This window comes from Hyperolius riggenbachi, chromosome 6, assembly GCF_040937935.1.
Source record: "Hyperolius riggenbachi isolate aHypRig1 chromosome 6, aHypRig1.pri, whole genome shotgun sequence".
Taxonomy (NCBI): Eukaryota; Metazoa; Chordata; class Amphibia; order Anura; family Hyperoliidae; genus Hyperolius; species Hyperolius riggenbachi.
This window is the reverse complement of record NC_090651.1, coordinates 115,051,222-115,073,772: the sequence shown is the minus strand read 5'-3', so window position 1 is coordinate 115,073,772 and position 22,551 is coordinate 115,051,222. Positions and strand designations below refer to the sequence as shown.

The window sequence follows — 22,551 nt, the reverse complement described above, 5'->3', positions numbered from 1 at the left end:
CTCCCATTCACTTGAATGGGATCGTTTATCGCGACGTTCCGAACGCTTGCGGTAAACGCTGCGCAAGCGTCCGTCTGAACCAGCCCCAACTCTTCATACCTTTCCAGAGAGCAAAGCTCAGCAGTAACCGTAATCCTTGAAGTACCCTGTCATAATAGAATATGCGGATAAAATATTATCTCTTTACTATGCTTCAAGTCAGTGCTGTTTGCTCAGTGTGCCGTCTGTATAATCTTAGCTTAGAACTACAGCAGGATGTACATAAAAAATATATAAACATGGTTAAGAGGCGTTAATAGCAGTGCATTGTGTCAGGAGGATCACTTTAATCCGTCTGGCACAGTCTGTGCGGTGACAGACATCCCCAATTATCCATTTATAACGTCACAGTCTGTGCAGTGAGCAGACAGTGAATACAATCAGGAGCTTTTCTCTTCCGAACCAAACTCCAGTGCTGTGAATAAACCTAGCATGGCTGGGTGATTTCCTTTTATAAAGCATTCAGAATCCCCTATCTGTTCTCCCTGACACAATAACCTTTGTTCTCCAGTCCTACAGGAATGCTGCATTTCTGCTGATGGAAAGTGACAGGCTGATCAGTGGCCTTCCTGCTGTGAAGTCCACAGAAAGGGTGAGGAGTTTAGCATCTGAACTCCAAGAATCATCTGTGAGATTTATGGTGACAAACTTCCTCGAAATCATAAGAACTGAAAGCTTTGCACATTTGTTGCAGGTAACTATCTTTATGTCAACGTTTGTATCTGTGGTAATATTGATAGAACCGGTCATGACAGGCTCTGTCAAAATGAGGATTGGGGCCCTTATCCCTTCAGGCAGGTGATCCGCTCCCCTTGAATTTGGGCCCCGGCAGTTTTTGTTTTTTTCAAACTGGCTGCTGAGACTCTGGCCAAGCCCACCTGTGTGGCCAAAGCCTGCCCCCAGCTCTGCAGCTGTGGCCTGATTGGTGGCTGCTAAGTTGGGGGCAGGCTGCGGCCACACAAACAGAGGTCTCCGAAGAGCTTCTGCAGTTTTCAGAAACCTGTCCGCTACCGTACTGCTGAGGAGGGGGTGGAGCATCTCCTCTGACCTGAAGATGATGGATAAGATGAGTATTTAGCCCTAACACCCCCCCCCCCCCTCCCCCGATCCATCATCATTTAGACAGAGCCTTTCATGTGGGGCATTAGTTTCCCATAGAATCTTGCATACATTTAAATGTTACAATTTTTGAAGCTAGTGGTCCTATCATAATATGTGTGTCGCTATACATTTTTATTTTTCCCTGGGTTGTTGGCACATACAGTAGGTAGTAAAAATCTGACACATGGAATATTCTCTGGGTTTGCTTTTTTTATTTACAAAAGGGCTTACTTGAAAGGCAATTGCGCTGTCCCAACTGCCAAAATAGTATGCAAGCCAATAGGAAGGCCGGTCTGCATCTTTGTGGAGATCCTTCCCAGGGAGTACTTTTGTAAAGACTTGGAGCCGGTAACATGTGCTTCTGGCTGCGTCTCACTCAGGCGATGCTAGAAACTTTTTTCTTCAAACGAGTAGAGAAGCTTTAAGCAGTGACCCTCAGCTTTCGTTCCATCTTGAGGGGTTTATAGCACAACTAGGGAGACACAAAAGTGCCAAACGTAGCTGATCCTGGATGCTACACAGAGCCTCCAGGACCAGACAAAGGGATCTACCATGGCATTTACGTGAATGAACGGAAAAGCTAGAACTGTCGTTTAAAGGAAACCTGAGGTGAAAGGGATATGGAGGCTGACATATTTTATTTCATTTTAAACAATACCATTTGCCTGGCAGTCCTCCTGTTCCTATGTGTCTCTAATACTTTTAGCCATAGACCCTGAACAAGCATGCAGCAGATCAGGTCCTCTGATTCAGCTGACTCAAATTTTCCTAGATTAGCCATATGCTTATTCCAGGGTTTTGACTCCGGCACTACTTATGCCAGAAGATCAGCAGGGCTGCCAGGCAATTGGCATTGTTTACAAGGAAATATGGCCGCCTCCATATCCCTCTCACCTCAGGTGTCCTTTAAGGCCCCGTTCACACTGCACGCGTTTCCAGCTGAGTTTTGGAAATGCGTGCGGGAGGCCGACACGCACGACATCAGACAGTGCATAGAGTGCACTGTCTGATGTTCACACTGCATGTGTTCCGGACCTGTAAGGTCCGGGAACGCATGCTGCACGCATTTTTTGCAGCAAGGCGTGGCTGTCCCATTCACTTTTCAGTGATGGGATCAGCCACGCAATGCACACAAACGCGGATGGCGTGCGTTCGCATGCGTTGCATTCTGCACGCATTGCCATCTGTGTTTTTGTAATGTGAATGCGGCCTAAAGAGCGATTTCCACTCATTTGAATGGACTGCACTTGGACGCTGCAACTGCCATGTTTAACACCCATGTGAACCAGTCCTAAAGGAGATACTGAGAAGAGACCAAAACCAGTGCTGTAAGCAACAGGAACATAGCCAATCAAAGCCTCTAGCTGTTTAATGAACAAGTTGTTAACGAAGTATTAAACAGCAGTTGATGATTTGGATTTGATTGGATTGGTTTGATGATCCCTTTTACTTTCTTTTTTCCTTGGTTTCAAATGCCACCTCGGTCTCCTTCAATTGGTCTGTTATTAAAGCTGCATACATTTTTATAAAAATGGCATAATGCTTTTTTTATGGTGGGAAACCAATCCTTAGATTCTAAAATAGTACCACCGTACCCACCATTGAGCTTTGGACCAACTTGGTAAATCTTACATTCCATGTTTTTATACAAACCTACCTTTAATAAGATGGGAATAAAAAAAAAAGCTGTTAAAATGTTACTAGTTTCTGAGAGCAAGAGAAAACATGCTCAGGTTTCTCACATGTCCTTCTCAAAGTTAATTGAAGCAAAACAAACATTATATTGGGGCTGTTTTCCACTGTACACATTTCCATCCAACATTCAGGCCCCGCACTTAGCGTGCCCATTTTCCACTGATGTGATCTGAATTTTCTCCAATTATTGCAGCTTGTATTTTTTTCTTACATTTGTGTTTTGGTTAAAGTTAATAGGAGCACAAGAACATTGCATACCAAATCCTGCATGCAATTTCCCTGTTATTAATTAAAACATTTTTTTCCTAAGCAACGAATCATTGGACAATAGCACAATAAAAATTAATTATTGCATTGAAATGAAGCTGAAAGGGATGAAAACGCTAAGTGGAAAAAGAGAAAATTTGCATTGCTTTGTATTTGCCATCACAATTTTTTGTGGTATAATGGCTTTTGGTACAGATTTTTGGGGAATTTTTAAGACGCGTGCTAAAAAACGAATTTGATAAAGTAAGGAAAAATGCTTAAAGAGGAACTATAGTGAAAATAATGTCATTAATAAAATTGTTTATTTTATTTTTTTGTTTTTACAATATTCATTCATAAATTGTTTAGTCAGTGTTTGTCCATTGTAACACCCAGCGTCGGACAGAGCCGGCGGTATCTCGGGATTCTGCCCGGTAGGCCTCCCTTTTAGTGGCCCCCCCGGGGGCCCCGAGCACTGCAAGAGGGGGCACAGCGCAGGAAGGAGGAGCAGCAGCGGGCACAGAGCAGCGGGGAGGGAGGGACAGTCCCCCTCCCCCTCCTCACCTGTGGGCCCACCTTCGCCGCTTTCCCCTCCAAGCTAGAATGAGCAGCGGCAGCGAGCGGGCAACAACTTACTATTTACTACTATCTGCATGATCCCGCTCTGCCTGCCTCTGGTCTGGTCTTCTTGCTTGTCCAATCACGCTCTCACTGTGCTTCCTGTGAGAGCATGATTGGACGAGCAAGAAGACCAGATCAGCAGAAGGTAGAGCGGGATGCAGGTAGACAGTAGTAAGTTGTTGCTCGCTGCGCTGCACATTCTAGCTTGGAAGGAGGAGCGGCGAAGGGGGGGTCCCAGGTGAGGAGGGGGTGGAGACTGCCCCCTCCCCATTGCTCTGTGCTCGGCGCTGTCCCTCCTTCCAGGCTGGACACCTATGGTCCTGGCTAAACTGGGGACACCTATAGACCTGGCTAAACTGGGGACACCTATAGACCTGGCTAAACTGGGGACACCTATAGACCTGGCTAAACTGGGGACACCTATAGACCTGGCTAAACTGGGGACACCTATAGACCTGGCTAAACTGGGGACACCTATAGACCTGGATACTCTTTACTGGGGACACCTATACACCTGGCTATGTAAACTGGGGACACCTATCGACCTGGCCACCTAAACTGGGGACAACTACCTGGCTACCTATACTGGGGACACCTATATCTAATTACCTGTGCAGGGGACACTTATAGCTGGCTACCTATACTGGGGGCAACTATACTCAGGCTCTAGGCCCTTCATATGACTTTCGCCTCAGGCCCTGCATACTCTAAAGGTGGCCATAAACTGGTCGATTTGCCATCAGATTCGACCAACAGATAGATCCCTCTCTGATCGAATCTGATCCGAGAGGGATCGTATGGCTGCCTTTACTGCAAACAGATTGTGAATCGATTTCAGCATGAAACAGATCACAATTCCAACTGTCCTCTGTCCTGAGCACCTCTCCCAGTTGCTAGCCAACGTAAACAACAACATAGGAAATCCCATCATGCTCTGCACAGCATCAGGGAAAAAAAGCCCGGGCTTTTTTTCTTTAATGGGTGGAGCTAAACTAAAAATGCAGCTAAAAATTATGGTTTGGTAAGAAAAACAAAGTTCTGATGCTATGAAACTGTTAAAGAAACACCAAGCCTTTTCAGTTCTGCTAAGTAGATTTTTAGTCCGGAGGTTCACTTTAAGTTTATCTGGGCAGAGCCACTCTCTGTCAATAGCACCGCTACTTATTTTGTGTATTTTTTTGTTATTTTGTGTATTTTTAGATTTGCCAATGACCCATCATGACCACTTTTTAATGTTCCAGTGCATGGTGACACCCACTCTTTTTTTTGATGCGGCGCACGTCTGTCTCCCTGGACTGTCCTCAGAAGTGGTCACAATCTATTCCCTACCTGTAACGATCGGTGTCCGCACGCAGAGAGAATCTGATTATTGGTGATCTGCAGTATCACCAAGAATGCAGATATATACCTGATTATTGATGATCTGCAGAATCACTGATAATACAGATATATTGCTAACCTCTGGACACCTTTTGGTATGTGAGTGTTTGGTGCAACAGTAGTACTTTGAGTAATGCACCTGCTGAGCAGGTGATAATAGACAACAAAGAGACACTGCTCTGGGAGCACAGGAACCTTCCAGCAGCTTGAGGCTCTCCAAGGGGAGGAGTCAGGCTGGAGACAGGAAGGGCCAGAGAGTGAGTGACACCTAAGGTGGATGTCACTATCTGATCTGGAGACTAGCTCTTAAGGGGAGAGATAGCTCTCGAGGTCGGGCACGCCGGGTCAGCAACACACTGACAGATAAAGTACAAAGACAGAAGGCTGATTCGGTATCCAAGTCAAGCAGGGTCTGGCAACGGAATATCAGATATGCGAGGTACCGAATCAGAAGACAGAGGAGTAGTCAGAAAAGCTAGAAGTCATAACCTATATCAAACAATGCCTAATCTGGGTGCGAGGTCCTTGGTCTCAGCACCCCGGAACTAGTCTGAAGTATACACAGATGATAATACAGTTCCCTAGACTGGGTGCGAGGTCCGTAGTCTCAGCACCCTGGAACTAGTCTGAAAGATAACACAGATGGTAGTACAGTTCCCTAAGCTGGGTGCGAGGTCCTTGGTCTCCACACCCTGGAACTAGCTTGAGGTATAACACAGATGATAACACAGTTCCCTAAGCTGGGTGTGAGGTCCTTGGTCTCTACACCCTGGAACTAGCTTGAGGTATAACACAGATGATAACACAGTTCCCTAAGCTGGGTGTGAGGTCCTTGGTCTCTACACCCTGGAACTATCTTAAGCATAAACAGAATACAATTCAAATAATCTGGCTAGGTGTGAATTCCCAGGTCCACCTGTTTCAAACACACTGAGGATCTGACTAGGTCTGAGTGCTTCCACGTAGTGATCGCAACGGCAGACAACTTGCAAGTGACCAGCAGGAACTATATATGGAGTAGTGCTCTCCAGCACCACCCCTAATTGCTCAACCAATAGTATCCTGCTCTGGAGTCAGCTGATCGGTGTGGTCAGCTGACTCTTCCTGCTTAGTATAAGAATTCTGCCTCTCAGCGCGCGCGCGTGTATTCCTAAGCCTATGTGCACTAACCGACTCAGCCACACGACACACGCTGCCGTGTGCAAACCGCCGCGCTGGACGCGGAACCAGCCGCCTTACTGTTGTTGCATGCGGCGGCTTTTCCGCGTTCTACCCTGCTACCAAACACACGCTTCCGCGTGCAAACCGCCGCACTGGTTGCGGAATCAGCCGCCTGCTCAGTAGCACATGCGGCGGCTTTTCCGCGATCTCTCACACTACCATAATCTAATGTCCTACCAATTGATGTATTTATATAGTGTTAAATTTCTGGAGTACATGCATATGTGATCTCAAAATGTGCCGCAGGGGGGATGGGGTGGGGGTGGTCCCCAAGCTGAAACTCTCCCGGTGGGCCATTAGTGTCCCAGTCCGACCCTGGTAACACCTTTTTCTCACCTTGATGTACATTCTAAAATTTTTCACAAGTTGCAATGTTTTTAGTCCCGTCAGGGGATCTCTGCTGAATAGTGATGATCAATGAGATGCAAATAATTTTGAGTTGTTGCAGGATTATGCAGATTTTGTATGCAGATTTATGCCGTTTGAAAATTGACTAGTGGAGTTTTTCATCTGCAAATTCATGCAACTTGAAAATGAACCAATCAAATCCTGCTAAGGTAAAACTCGATTGGTCAATTTTCAAGCTGCACAAATTTGCATGCAAAATTTTCATAATGCTGACACAACTCTAAATTATTTGCATCTCATTGACCATCACTACTGCTGAATGTTTATCGAGCATTCTGAAGCCAGTACAAAATATACCTGATCTTTGTGAATTGAGACAAATGTTCCCATATACAGAATGTGTTCATTTTAGTGTGTTTGGTTACTGTACTTCACACATTAATGTAGATTGCCCTAAAAAACAGACTAACCAATTGAGAATCTTCTCAGCTGAAGGCACTACAGTTACCTAGTTCTTTCCATGGCCAAGTATCCTATGTCAGTGTACAGCAAACATTAGTACTCACCAGTATAAGCAGAAATATGTTCTGTACTTGTTCCTCTTTGTACTTGTCGATAAAGTTTCCGCTCAGCAGTAATACCATTCTTAGTGCTTGCTGCTGTTTTGTCCTAGGTGTATTATGTTTCTGTAATCAGAAGTAAAGTAACAGTTCTGCATTTCTTCTTGTGCATTGCAGGCCCAGGGGATGAGCAGCCGATCTTACCTTTTAGAACAAATTTTTAATGAAATAGAAAAAAGTATTTCAATTGAAAATGGATCATCTCTGTTTATTGCACTGGATGAATTATTAAATTTAGCATTGGAAAAGGACATGGTAAGTGTACTTGTGCTTTTTTTATTACAATAAAAGCCATAATGAAGTCAATCTTAAAGGGACACTTAACTCAAACAAAAAAAACGAGTTTTACTCACCTAGGGCTTCCAATAGCCCCCTGCAGCTGTCCGGTGCCCTCGCTGTCTCCCTCCGATCCTCCTGGCCCCGCCGGCAGCCACTTCCTGTTTCGGTGACAGGGGCTGACAGGCTGGGGGCGCGAGTGATTCTTCGCGTTCCCAGACACATTAGCACCCTCTATTCTGCTATATGGTACATGATATATGCTATAGCAGCATAGATGGCGCTATTGTGGCCAGGAACGCGAAGAATCACTCGCGTCCCCAGCCTGTCAGCTCCTGTCACCGAAACAGGAAGTGGCAGCCGGCGGGGCGAGGAGGATCAGAGGGAGATGGCGAGGGCACCGGACAGCTGCAGCGGGCTATTGGAAGCCCCAGGTGACTAAAACTTATTTTTTTTGTTTGACTTAAGTGTCCCTTTAAACAGTCCTGCACTTCTTACTGCTCCCTGGATTGCTCTGCTCCCCTCTATGGCCTGAGGAAGGGGCTAGAAAAGGTGCCCTAAACAGTCTGCTTCACTCTACTCCTTACCTGCTTGCCATGGCAGATGGAATCCCAACTATTGGCATAGCTCCCAACTGTCCCTCTTTGGGAACCCAATCCCTCTGTCCCTCTTTCTTCCTCATTTGTCCCTCTTTTAGGACCGATGTACAGATTTGTGTCATTATGTTTATCTACTGAAAAATGCATTTAATTGACTCTAATAAACTTTATTCCCATCCTTTAAATTGATTTATTAATTTCAAACGTTTATATGAAGGAAAATGAACCAGGATAGAAAGGACCAGTGTGGTTTGACTTGCCATAAAAATTTTGTAACAAAAATATTTTCAAACCACACTGGTCCTTTCTATCCTGGTTCTTTCACCTTCATATTTGAAATTAAGAAATATATCAATTTAAAGGATGGGAATAAAGTTTAGAGTCCATTAAAACATATTTTTCTTACAAAATGTTTATGGGTGACTAGGGGTGGCTGCTATGGCCTGTCCCCCCACATAAGGTACAGTGGTTTAAACAGTGGTTTATATACAAATACAAGTTATCTGCAGTATAATTTTACTGCAGAGTTTTTCAGTTCTAATTAGGTTTAAATTCAACCACAATACGTACCTTCCAACTTTTTGACACCCCCCCCCCCCTAATCATTCCCCCCATACCAGTGGCATGATTAGGGGTGTGGCTAAAGTGTCCCTCTTTTATGTCAAAAAGTTGGGAGATATGTATTGTGGTGTGGGGAGTCAGTGCGTCTCTTATGGTCCGAATGTGTGCCCGGTGTCCCCTCCACATGGCGTGCTCCGGACTCCAGTGATGCATCGTGGGAGACATCATATGCTCACTCCAACCTGAATTATCGCAAATTCCTTCTGTTTTAATAAGGCAAACTTTTGTATTGCTTATCCTGTTCCTAAACTTTATTTCTAGTTGCACCCAGGTTATGCATATGCATATTTTTAATCAAGTTAGAGGTAGGGCCCCTCCTGCAGAGGATAACCTCATTGTGGTGGGAGGGTCAAGTACTTCGTAATTTGCATGCAAACTATTATGAAAACCAATAGCCTTCAACAATGTTAATTTGGTGCATCTGATTTGAATGCAGGGTGTGCATGTTGCCTATAAGTAGGCTCTGCACACTCATGCAGCAAGTCATTTGGAAGACCGTTTGTCCTGAATAGCGCTGCCTTTCTCTGCTGTGTACAATATCCTGTTAATATGCCCACGTCACTCTACCCTCTTGTAATGTGCTCCATCATGTACATAAACAACAAATAACAAGATTTGTGATCTTCTGTCTGACCTCCCTATGATCCGAATCGGCCCCACCTTTCAGTGCATCATGAATGCGGCAACCAAAATTATTCATTTCTCCCACCACACAGCCTCTGTAGCTTCCCTCTAAATCCTTCCATTGGCTTTCCTATCCCATTCAGAATCCGGGTAAAGCTACTGTGTTTAACCTACTAATCCATCCACAAATCATGCCCGACCTACTTTTCTGAACTCGTCCACATGTAAGCACCTGTCCGCCCACCGCAATCCTCCAATGATGTACACCTGACCACCCCTTGCATTATGCGCAACTCCAGGAATTCTTTTAGGCTGCTCTGATTCTCTGCAACCCCCTTCAGCCCCCTATTAGACTTCCCCCTCCTTCCACATTTTTAAGCAAGCACTCAAAATGTACTTGTTGGCCTTCCCTCCCTCGCCTATGCCCTAACTCTCTCTTCCGAGTACCCATTCATTGTTCCCCCACCTAGTGTGTCCCTACCCCCCTCCCTTTACATTGTAAACCTTTGGCAGAGTCCTCCCCTTCCTTGTGTATCCTACTTGATCATGCATCATAAAACCATTCTATTGACTGACTTGAACTACCTGGGGCCATATGCAATAAACTTTTTCACCTGGCTTTTCTCCTAGGAGATCATTTTTCATCTTCAATTTAGAATAAGTGTTCAGCAATTTGCAAAGGAAAAAGTACCAAAAATAGGAGAAAAGGTACTATCAAAAGTATTTTGAGTATTTTTTATTGCTTGCTGGTGGTTTAAAACGCATTTTATTGACTAGCTTCAAAATATCACCTAGGAAAACTCAGGTGAAAAAGTGAATTGCATATGGCCCCTGGTCTTTAAGACCATCACTCCACTGTCTGCACAACTTTGCCTCATACTCGTACCACTCATACCATTCTCCTGTGCTGCATGATCTTGTATTCTTGTTATGATCTAGTGTCATCTTTAACTTATTTGTTGATGTCTGCAACCTGTTTTTTTGTCTAGCACTGTGCAATATGTTTGCCCTTATAAATAAATAGAATGCTTTGTTGCCTTATGATGCTAAGATCTGTAACTGTAAAATATTCAGTGCAAATGAATTGATTGCCAAGTTTTGAATGTGCTATTCATTAACTGTTAAGGGTGTGAAAGATTTTAGCTCCTATAGGAAGTTACAGCAGCGTTGGTGACTGTAACTGTCCATTGAAGAACACATGCATGCAACTAGAAAGCACCATACCATTTATTGCAGTCATAAAGAGCCTGGAAGTGTTCCTTACTGTCTTAAGCCTCATACATATGTATGGGTACTGTCATCTGCAGGGATGGGATCAGTGGTGTAACTAAGGAGCTTGGAGCCCAGTGTGAGGGTTTTTTTTGTTTGGTTTTTTATATTGAGCCCCAATCCCTACCAAGAGCAGCTGCTGTGTATGAGAGGCGTAATCCGAGTAAGAAAACAGTTTAAGGATCACCATTCTGCAGTGCCATATAGAGGTGTTAATTACCAGCAGAGCACCAATGAAAAGCCAATAAGATGGATGGAGGGCCCCTAGTGGGCCGCTGTTGTCCAGGGGCCCTGATGTGGTCGCAACCTCTGCCTCCCCTATTGCCCCACCACTGGACGGGATTCTATCTGTTGGGCAACAGTTTAGGCCAAGTGCTGTACAAACTTGCCGAGAGGTTGGCAGTGCATCTGTTGCTATGGAGGGGAGGAGGAATGAGCGCACATTTTCCAGCAGGTGGGGCGAGGAGACAAATTATGTGCTCGGGGACATCGCTGAAGATTTAGGTGACATCTGATGAAGCAGGGTTGGGGCCATTGTGACATGATTCATGCATACCAACAGCATAATCAATCAAATAATATCAACCTTAGTGCTGGTCTATTACCAATCCTCTTCCCCATTGTCTTTCTCCGTCTCTGCAACTCTTTCACCTGAAACACTCTGGAGCAGGGGTGCTCAATAGGTCGATCGCGATCTACCGGTAGATCGCGACCGCCTATTTGGTAGATAGCGGCCTCTTGGCCGCGTCTTGTTAAATATAGCCGCGCGTGTTCTCTGTGTCGTGCTGCGGCTGTCAGAATCTGCTTCCGAGCGAAGCAGCGCTGATGGGAGAGGCGCGGCTAAAAAGAGAGGCGTGGCTGGAGGTGGAGAGGAGCCAATTGTGAGCGTCTTCTCTCCCTCCTGTGTGATGGTCAAGCGTTGTGGCCACGCCTCCCCCAGGTCCTGCGGGCTTCTATCAACCACCGCATCCATCTTTGGAAGGACTGGACTGGAGACTGGAGAGCGGAGGAATTGCATTGCTGCAAAGGTGGGGACTAGAATTATGGTGCTGGTGGGTCGGGTCGCGCTGCAGGTCGGGGCCAATTAGTTTACTGTGGGGCTGCAGGGGGAAGGGGATTTAGTTATTATCCATAGAAGCCATGCGGAGAGGAGGGGAGGGAGAGAGGGTTGGGGATGCATTGGGGGGTGGCAGGGGATTTAACTGAGCTTAATGTGGGCACCCCTAGTTGAGGGAAGGATTGCTGCCAAATATGCTGGGGTGGGGAGGGGGGATAATGTCACTGTGTGGGGGTGCATTTGTGGGGAAATCTGCCAATGAGATTGCATTTGTGGGGAAATCTGCCAATGAGATTGCATTTGTGGGGAAATCTTCTGCCAATGAGATTGCATTTGTGGGGAAATCTTCTGCCAATGAGATTGCATTTGTGGGGAAATCTTCTGCCAATGAGATTGCATTTGTGGGGAAATCTTCCGCCAATGAGATTGCATTTGTGGGGAAATCTTCTGCCAATGAGATTGCATTTGTGGGGAAATCTTCCGCCAACGAGATTGCATTTGTGGGGAAATCTTCTGCCAACGAGCTTGCATTTGTGGGGAAATCTTCTGCCAATGAGATTGCATTTGTGGGGAAATCTTCTGCCAATGAGATTGCATTTGTGGGGAAATCCTCTGCCCATGAGATTGCATTTGTAGGGAAATCCTCTGCCAATGAGATTGCATTTGTGGGGAAATCCTCTGCCAATGAGATTGCATTTGTGGGGAAATCTTCTGCCAACGAGATTGCATTTGTGGGGAAATCTTCTGCCAATGAGATTGCATTTGTGGGGAAATCCTCTGCCAATGAGATTGCATTTGTGGGGAAATCCTCTGCCAATGAGATTGCATTTGTGGGGAAATCTTCCGCCAACGAGATTGCATTTGTGGGGAAATCTTCTGCCAACGAGCTTGCATTTGTGGGGAAATCTTCTGCCAATGAGATTGCATTTGTGGGGAAATCTTCTGCCAATGAGATTGCATTTGTGGGGAAATCCTCTGCCAATGAGATTGCATTTGTAGGGAAATCCTCTGCCAATGAGATTGCATTTGTGGGGAAATCCTCTGCCAATGAGATTGCATGTGTGGGGAAATCTTCCGCCAATGAGATTGCATTTGTGGGGAAATCTTCTGCCAATGAGATTGCATTTGTGGGGAAATCTTCTGCCAATGAGATTGCATTTGTGGGGAAATCTTCTGCCAACGAGATTGCATTTGTGGGGAAATCTTCTGCCAACGAGATTGCATTTGTGGGGAAATCTTCTGCCAACGAGATTGCATTTGTGGGGAAATCTTCTGCCAACGAGATTGCATTTGTGGGGAAATCTTCTGCCAATGAGATTGCATGTGTGGGGAAATCTTCTGCCAATGAGATTGCATTTTGTGGTCGACCCATGCTAAACTTAGCATTTATAATGTTGTTATATGACTATACAAGACTTGTATAGTAATATACCAGCATTATTAATGCTAAGTTCAGTATTTGAAATGTTGGTAGATCTCCTGGCCTCTGCGAATTTTAAAGTAGCTTGCGAGCCGAAAAAGTGTGGGCACCCCTGCTCTGGAGTCTTTTGAGGACCATATTTATAAGCATTTTCTTGATTATCGTACCCCACATCAGTGACTTTACTTTTGGTTATTGCTCTGGTACCCTGAGCTGTCAAGCGATGCTTCTCCATAAGATATATATATCTGATGTTCTCTCCCAATGATTGGGATATTTTCTATTTGTATTTCTGTAGTTAAAGTTAGAGCAAATTAGAATACTGTAACAGACGAGGCAGCTGCGGCTGCCTCCATGCCGCCACCCGTCCTCCCGGCGTCCAGGACGCCGAGGACAGAACAGAAATTTGGTAGGGGGGTCACTGTCTCGCGCGGGCATGCGCACAGACGATCCTTTATGCTGGGAGGAAGCCGGTCAGCTGACCTGCTGGTCAGCTGATCGCAGAGGAGACTCACGGCGCCCAGGATTGACTGTGCGCAAGGGGGCGTGCCAGTGAGGTCTCCTCTGCTTCTTAAGCCTCCGGGCTTCATTCAGAGGTTGTCTGTTGTCGTGAATACCTCGTGTGTTAGCGCTCAGACCTTAGACTAGATCCCAGGTGTTGATATCGAGGACTTCACACCTAGACTAGGATATTGTTGATATTGTACTGATTACCTGTGTATGACTGTTGGCTAAACTCTGACTCTGATCTCGCTTTCTGATTCTGTACTTCTGCCTATCTGCCTTAAAGTTGCTGAACCTTTGCCTGATTACCGACTCCTCTCCTGCCTCACGATTCTGTACCGATACTTACCTCTCTGCTGCTGAACCTCTGCCTGATAACTGATTACTCTCCTGCCTCACGATTCTGTACCGATACTTACCTCTCTGTTGCCGAACCTTGCCTGTCAGACCATTCTACTCACCAGTGGGCTCTCGCCACTGGTGAGGTGCTAGCTTCACCAGCTCCTCTGGTGAAGTTATTCTTTAGTGCAGTACGGTTTGCGTTTTCTGCTCCTAGGCTGCAGTTCAGTCTGAATCGCCTGCTTCTCAGGCGATCATTAGTGCAATACTGTTTGTATCCCCTACTCCTAGGCTGCAGTACACTCTGAGTCACCCGCTCACCGGGAGATTCGGTCTCTCCAGTATTGTATCTCCAGCTTGCTGGAGCTTGAACCCTATTACACGGTCAGTGTACCGATAGTACCTCACCAGCCCCTCTGGTGAGGTCTCATAAAACTATTAAAGTTACGGTTGCACCAAACACTACACACTCAGCTCTTTGTGTTGCTATACTGGTATTATTGGTGATTCTGCAGATCACACATAATCAGGTAAAGCGTCTGCATTATTGGTGATTCTGCAGATCACCAAATAATCAGACCCTGGAGTTGCTACACCCAACTGTTACAAATACAAACCTGAACAAAGTGGCTGTGGTCTGTAGGAAAGACTGTGTGCTGCAATAGACCAGAGATTAGGAAATCTAGGGGCTCACAGTTCCCACCAAAGTCACCTTGTCCTTGCTTCTCCAAATCCAAAATCTATCATACTGCGCTCTTAATCCAATTATCCCCTGTCACATAGGTAAAGTGGGATTACCTTAAAAGCAGCAATAAAAATTGCACATAGTGCTTAAAGTGGACCTGAACTCTTGCACAGGACAGAAGGAAACTGTGTAGAAATGCACCCTGTATGTATTTAGATAGTTTAGCCTGTCTAATTCCCCATCATCTGGGACTAAATTGTAATTTGAGTCAGCTTGCTGCCACGGCAGAGAGCTAATTGTTCAACACAGGATGTTAATCCTATGTCTGCTTCATGAAGTTTGAAAGCAGGAAGCAGACAAACTGCAGCTGTATTGCAGGATTTGTATCGGGTGTAAGAAAAAATGCTTTTCTGTAAGGGCCCTTTTCCACTAGCAGTCGCTAGCGTTCGCGCTGAACGCTAGCGATTGCTGAATCGCAATTCCGCCGTTTTCCCGACGTTTGCGGCCGCGATTTTGCTATGCTATGCACTGCATAGCAAAATCGCGGCAAAAGTCGCTCCGCGGCGCGATCGCGATCAAGTAAAAAACGAATCGCGGTAGTGGAAATGACCTACCGCGATTCCTATGTTAAAAAGCAAACCGTAGCGATTGTAAAATCGCTAGCGGTTTGCGGTTTTGCGATTCAGCCAGCGCAAACGCGCTGGTGGAAAAGGGCCCTAAAGGTTATTATGCTGTTGCTTATCTGTTTAGTGCAGTGAGGAAGATCTGAATTCAGGTCCGCTTATTGTGTGCGTAGTATGGTTAAAATAAATAAAGCCTTTTATCTGCACCCTTTATGGGTGGTTGATGCCAGGAGTTCATTAACAAACAGAGACTACACTATTGATGCTCTATGAGATAAGAAGCCCCTGGGTGAGGGAATTCACAAAGGGGTAGAGTCTGGTGTGTTCTCTTATGCTGGGTACACACGATGTGATCTCCCGCTCAATCATTGGGATTGATTATTTCCAACATGTTCGATCGGGTTTCAATCGATACAGCCCACTATTTTGCATGTTAAGTATGCAAAATTGACGGCTGTATCAATCGAAACCCGATCGAACATGTCGGAAATAATCGATCGACCCCGCTGATCAAGCGGCAAATCGCATTGTGTGTACCCAGCATTATACCCTTGTGATTGGCACGTTGCGGTAGAGTGCTGAACAAACTGGCAGTGTGTTTAAAAAACAAGTATTAAGCTCTTCGCGCAATTTTTATTGTTGCTTTTATGGTAATCCTACTTTAACTCTGTGACGGGGATAATTGGATTAACAGTGCCGGTTTATTGATTTTGGATTTGTAGTCTGTGTGAGCACAAATATTGTATGCCTACAAGCATGAACCCTAATGCTGGGAATACACTGTTAGATCATTTCCGACATGTCCGATCGCAGTTTGCCGCTCAATTTGTCATTGAAGTGAATTGAAAAAGATAAGAAAAAGGAGCGGAAGATAAGAGAATTGAGTGGGAATCAAGCAAAAACGATTGGGCGCAGAATCGAGCGCCAGAAACGACCCGTGTATTCCCAGTATAACAGCCATTTTGTGAGAGCAGTAGTCATACTGTAAACATGCCCTTTAGCACCTGCTTTGCACTATTTATGTGCCATTGTGCATTGCTATAGGCCTAATAATTTAGTTAGATTGCATTCCAAGCTATGCATCCAGAAGTAACAAGGAGACTCTAAAATTGTGATTTCTTGCTGCAGCGTTAATGTACAACTGAAGAAGAAAAATGACAGATGTTGATGAGCTGTGTTGCTATGGCAATCAGAAATCAGTCATGTTTATCCTTTTACCTTAGTTAAACCTAACGCATCTGAGAGGGCCCATAAGATTAGATAGAGGGTGTGAGAATTGTAATGCGCAATCTGTGGGTTACATTGCAACCATTGTTTGTGTTTTTAATTGTATACATTTTTCTTTTGAAACTGTCAAAAGGAAATCTAATTTATACATTCAAGAAATGTCAGCATTGAATGTAATGAGGTACAATGTAATCATAACTGCATCTGTTGATTTAATACCTAGATGTTAATGGAATTTAAATTGTTTAAGCAATAATCATTTGTGATTAGATGCAAGTGTCCATGTTACAAATGCATGGATAAAGTAGGACTCCGGGGACAGTAAAGTAGAATTTATTATTTGTACTACAAGGTTGATTCAAAATTGAAACACAAGTGTAGGGGCTAGTATCACACAGGCGTTGAACTGGCGATAATCTAAATGAATGGACTGCATTTTTTAAATGCTGGTACCGGTTTTTCCTGTCATTCGTGCAATGCTGCACTTGATCCTGCCAACACCCCTTATCTTGTTTCATTCTGGACACTACATGCAGTGTCCAGGATCTGCTAAGTGCAGTGCTCCCGTTTCACCCCATGGGGGTCAAAACCCATCACGTTTACCAAAAACGGGAACTGCTGCCAACCGCTTCACTGCTCATTATCAGAGAATCGCTTAGCATCGGCTAAACGCGACACTTCTGAAAGCCTGTGTGAACCAAGACTAAAGTAGCAGCGGCCTTTCTCATGGGCAAAATATCATGTATTTTTGTAGTGCTCCCACGGTTGTAAAATCTGCAAGAAGTGTTAAATCCCATATAAACCTTACCTTAAACACTCAGCACAGCTAGCATTGGTTAACACTGCCATTTTACATAGGTGGTGAAGTGTCCACCCCTCCTGTTATCTACCAGAGACGACATGCAGCGCATCTAATGTGCTCTGGACTCTGTATCATACAGTATATACTGTACCTAGCATGGCATTTTTATTCAGGATGCTTTGTGGAAAATGGCACAGCATTGTTATTTTCTGCAGTCTGTCTGTGCTGTATATCTCTCTGATGTTTACACTTCTGTCACAATGGATTAGAGATTCAGGGACTGAGGAAAACCTAAAATCTATTAGGGCTCTTTCACATTAGGGCAGATTTTCTGCGTTTCAACGCAACGGGTAAAGTTTGCGTTACCCAAGGTAAAATGAAAGTCCATAGACTTTCATTTTAGCTTTCACAATTTTAGCTTTCACATATAACGCAGCGTTTTTGTGCGTTGCGTTACACTGCACCCAGGCGCAGTTTTTCGGCCGGCGCTAGCTTTATGCGTTACAATGTTAGTCAATGTAAAACGCACACTATGCGCGTTTTTAAACCGTTAACACAGGCAATCAGTCCCAGAATGCAACAGAGTAACAATGTAAAAATTTGAAAACTAAAAAGAAAAAAAAATTACCTGCGTTTTCCTATGTGCTGTAACGCACACTCACTGCAGTGCAACGCATATCAAAACGCATTAAAACGCATACAACAAAACGTATGCTTTGAGCGTTCTCCAACGCAAGCTCTGATGTGAAAGAGCCCTTAGCCCTGTTTCCATAAAAGCCCATACAGACATAAGGGTTTTGACAGATAAGATTGTAAGGCCCCTACCAGCTGCCATCCACAAGCACCATTTGGGTGTAATGAAAATGGAGCCAAAGGGCAGTATTTGTTACCCAGCTGCTGCAGAAAAACTAAAACATGTTGCCTCTGAGCACGGCTGCACTCAGATGTGACTCCATGGCAGGGGAGCACCTCTTCACAGCCAGTACTAAGGGCATGGGAGCAGGCGAAGGGCAGTGAATTCACCACCATCAGCTTCCCGTGTGAAAGACACCTTAGTGAATGTTCTGGCTGACCATCTGATGTTTGTTCCAGAAAAATTGTTGATTTGCTTCTCTTCCATTCCCTGTATCAGAATTCTAGCGGTTTTATGTATGCAGGAAAAGCTGTCATAAGTGTATGTTTTAAGTTTTAATGTTCTATGCAAAATTTCATTGTAAACTGTAAAGTTAGAGGACTTTTTAAAATATTGCTCTGAGACATCTCAGCATATTCAAGGCGGTGATAGTTATAAGATTATTTTAGTTACAGAAACTAAAACGTTCTTGTTATGCTAGAAGCCTCTCTGAAATGTCAAGGTTGTAGATACTGTGAAGACTGGAAAGAAACAAGTTTAAAATTCACAATACTGCAGCAATTTTATATATGTGTGTGTATATATATATATATATATATATATATATATATATATATATATATATATATATATATATATATATATATATATATATATATATATATATATATTCTACATAGGTTAGGATTTAGTTAGTGTTAGGCCCCTCCCATGGAGGATCGACTTCTTCGCAGTGGGAGGGACGAGTACTTAATAGGTTGCATGCAAGCTGTTACAGGAAACTAACATCCTCCTCCAGTGGTAGACAGGTCATGTGTATGCTCGGTGTGTATTATATCCCACAAGTGGGGCTCGCACTCTTTTGCAGGTAGGCACTTGCCTGTTTTTAAGTAGCGCTGTTCATTTCCTTGCTATGTACTAATTTATTTTGTTTTTGGTCAGCTGCTCCCACTTAACAGCGATGCTTTTGGTGTATATGCAGAGCTTCTGTTTGGGTTCAAGGTGCGTTTGTAGTTTCTGGGGGGGCTCAGCGCATCTCTGATTGGAGGCCATTCGGAGGCAGCCTGGTGTTGCGCTGATCCACCTTTTGCGGAAGTGAGAGCTTGCAATACGAGGAGAAGGGGATTAGAGCGGTTCCAGCGGTGTCCTGAAGGCTGTAGTGCCTCAGCCACATAGAGGAAAACCTACAGAGCCAGCCAGTGCTCAATCACAATCAGAATCCATTTTATTTCGCCAAGTAAGTTTGCACCTACAAGGAATTTGTTTTGGCAGTTGCTTAAAGCCAATGGGTACCACTTTAAAAATAAAAGTCAGATACTCACCTAAGGAGAGGGAAGGCTCGGTCCTAATGAGCCTTACCTCTCCTCTCCCGGGTGCCCTCGGTGCTGCGCTGGCTCCCCCGTTCGTGTCCGCCGCCGCCGCAGGGACTTCGGAGGTCTTCGGGAGCACTCGGGCTTCCGAAGACTGGCAGCTCCATACTACGCACGCGCGAGTGCGTCATAGAGGGGCGCTCGCGCATGCGTAGTATGTAGCGGCCAGTCTTCGGAAGCCCGAGTGCTCCCGAAGGCTTCCGAAACCTCCCTTCGGTGGCGGTGGCAGTATTTGACCGAACTGGTCAAATACTGCTATGGGGGATCCTGCGTGGGACCGTGCACCAGGAGAGGAGAGGGAAGGCTCATTAGGACCGAGCCTTCCCTCTCCTTATGTGAGTATCTGACTTTTTTATTTTTAAAGTGGTACACATTCACTTTAACACAAACAAAAACAATACAAGGACAGACCGTGTGTAAATTACAAGTCAAGGACATTATGCAAGTGTAGTGGCAGTAAGCAATGTGAGAATTGTTAATTTACAGTTCTGTGCTGATTACTTTCAAGTCCTAGCAGCTCTAGCAGGGTTTTGCATTTAGTATGGCTACCGCTTGAAAAAAACGGAAGAGCCCGTTCTATGCGGATTTATGTCTACGAAATCTGATATCTGGAAATAGAGAAAGAGGTGCACAGGACCACTTGCCTGGGTCACTCCGGAGTGCTCAAAGCCCAAAATAGTTCCACCAAGTCAGATGCTGTAGAGATAGGAGGTTACATGCTTGCCCCTCTCTCTTCTGGCTGACTGTTGCCTTGTTTGTATGCACCGACTTTTAATGCATTTTCAAATAAAGGTCTTTTTTTACTGGATGTGCCCGGCCGCTCCTATCTCTACAAAATCTGATATCTGGTTTTGTATTGTAAAGGTAATACTATAGCTGAAATCTGTTGTTACCGGTTAAGCTAGTGTGGTGGGGACAGCCTAGTGTTCCAAGGTGTATGCTGACCTACATATAGGTCCTTTTGTTCTGGTGAGTTAATTTACATCAGGTGTGGTGGTGGAACATCTGTGTCTTTTATATGAAGATTGTAACAAGTTGCTCATGGAAACATCTTGAATTTTAATTGGACTTTTAATGACAATATGTGATATGGAATTTCAGTTGTGCAGCAATGCCTTCTAATACTAGCTGTTTATTAAATGGAGGGACATTGGAATAACAAATCTACATCAGCTGTTTTACAGGGGGTTTTATGGCCTAATTGTTTGTAGTTGCTATTTGAATCTACAGAGAATCTGTGATTAAATGTATAATTGTGTTTTACTTTAGGCTTTCCTGAAAATGATTTAAACTCCTTCACCAAAATGGGTTTACATGTAGTATGCATTGTCAATCAATCCAAATCCAAGCAGAGATCTAAATGCGCCGTCTGACAGCTAATAATCTAGCTATAAAATAGTTACATCATGATCTGAATAAAAGAACAAATAGAGGATTCTGGTGGCAAAGCTTCTGCTTGGCTCTATATCATCGGGCTACAATGAGGTAGAGCACTGACAACTGTCTGAGGCAATAGCAAAAGTGTGTGCAGCATGATGTGGCTGCTGAGGGACTCCTAACTAGGAATGTGGGAGAAGATTCTTGCAAAAAGCGAGACTGTTCTGCAGTGTGCAGGAGAGGAAAGCAAGGTATGCGAGGGGTTAACTCACCTGGCCACTGCCTTCATTCCAATGCATTCCATCTCCTTACACTTACGCCTTCAGAGCAGAAATTGCAGCTTAGAAGGCAGAAGTGTAAGAAGATGGAACGCAGCATAGAATGCAGGTGGTGGCCAGGTGAGTTAACCCCTGCATGCCTTTCTCTCGCCTCCCATACACTGCAGGATGTTCTCTCTCATCCCGGCTCCTAACTAGGTAGTTAGTTATTTGACATCTATGCATCAAGGTGCTTATACACAAAGCAAGAATTGCCAGTGAGTGCTACACAAGTCTATGCAAGCTATGCACACATGCTAGATACTGTGTTTCCCCAAAAATAAGACACTGTCTTATACTCATTTTTTGCTCCAAAAGATGTGCTAGGGCTTATTTTCAGAGGATGTCTTATTTTGGGGGGAAACGCTGGTAGTTTTCCTATACAAAATGTATATACTGCTTCCCAGAACTATGAATAGGGTAAGCGGTGTGTCCTGGGAAGAGGTGAAGTGCTGCTGATGCTTATCACCACAGATTAGGAGCGCTGGCTCCAACAAAAACACAAATTGCCTGAAACATATACAGGACTGTAGAACTCACATTATCCTGCTGCTCTCCTGTATCCAAGCTTTGTATTGAGCGTGACTTACTTTTGTTATGTGAGCTGCTTCCAGGTAGGGCTTACATTTGGGGGATGTATAATATTTCAAGCATGCTAGGAATTCCTGCTAGGGCTTATTCTCAGGGGATGTCTTACTTTAGGGGAGACACGGTAACAATTGGCTGAGGTTCAAGACCATCTCTGCTCAGAATCTAGCTTATGAACAGGTAGTACTCTTGGCTCTTTAGCGGCAGTAAAGCCCGATTCCATTGTTCTTCTCCTCCTCATTCTGCCCGACAAAAGCCTCCCCATCATTCGCTGTGCCGTTGTCCCGCCTCCTTTCTCCATAGACGCAGACACATCCCTCAGCTATAGCGTGGGATATGTCTGTATACAGCTGCTACACCATAGTGTTGCCTGAAAGATTAAGCCTGATCTTGACAGGTGACACTCATGAGCATGTGCACCTAGCTTAAACATTTGCACCAGGAGTTTAATGCTGGGAATTTGTTTTTTTTCGGGCAGATTTACTTTCCTATCGTTTTTTCGATCATTTTTCTGATCAATTTCCATTCACTTCTATGAGAGAATCGAACAGAAAAACTATCGAAATCAGTTTGGACTTTTCAGAAATTATCTGTTGAGCCATCTATCTGCCGAAAAAACTCATGGTGTATTCCCAGCATAACTTTTAGTTTGTCATTATCAGCATACAAAGGTCAGGCAATCCTTTTTGTTGTAGTTCCAATCCTTTTATAGTTATGCCTCACCTATGT

General features: G+C 44.5%; 1 protein-coding gene across 1 annotated transcript in view; it reads left to right on the top strand.

The window, feature by feature from the left end:
- BTBD8 (BTB domain containing 8) overlaps nt 1–22,551 on the top strand; it is a 134,738-nt gene that overhangs the window by 48,301 nt on the left and 63,886 nt on the right. Inside the window, 2 exon segments of the mRNA XM_068239802.1 lie at nt 551–733; nt 7,389–7,526. Of these exon segments, the coding sequence (XP_068095903.1) occupies nt 551–733; nt 7,389–7,526 (321 nt within the window).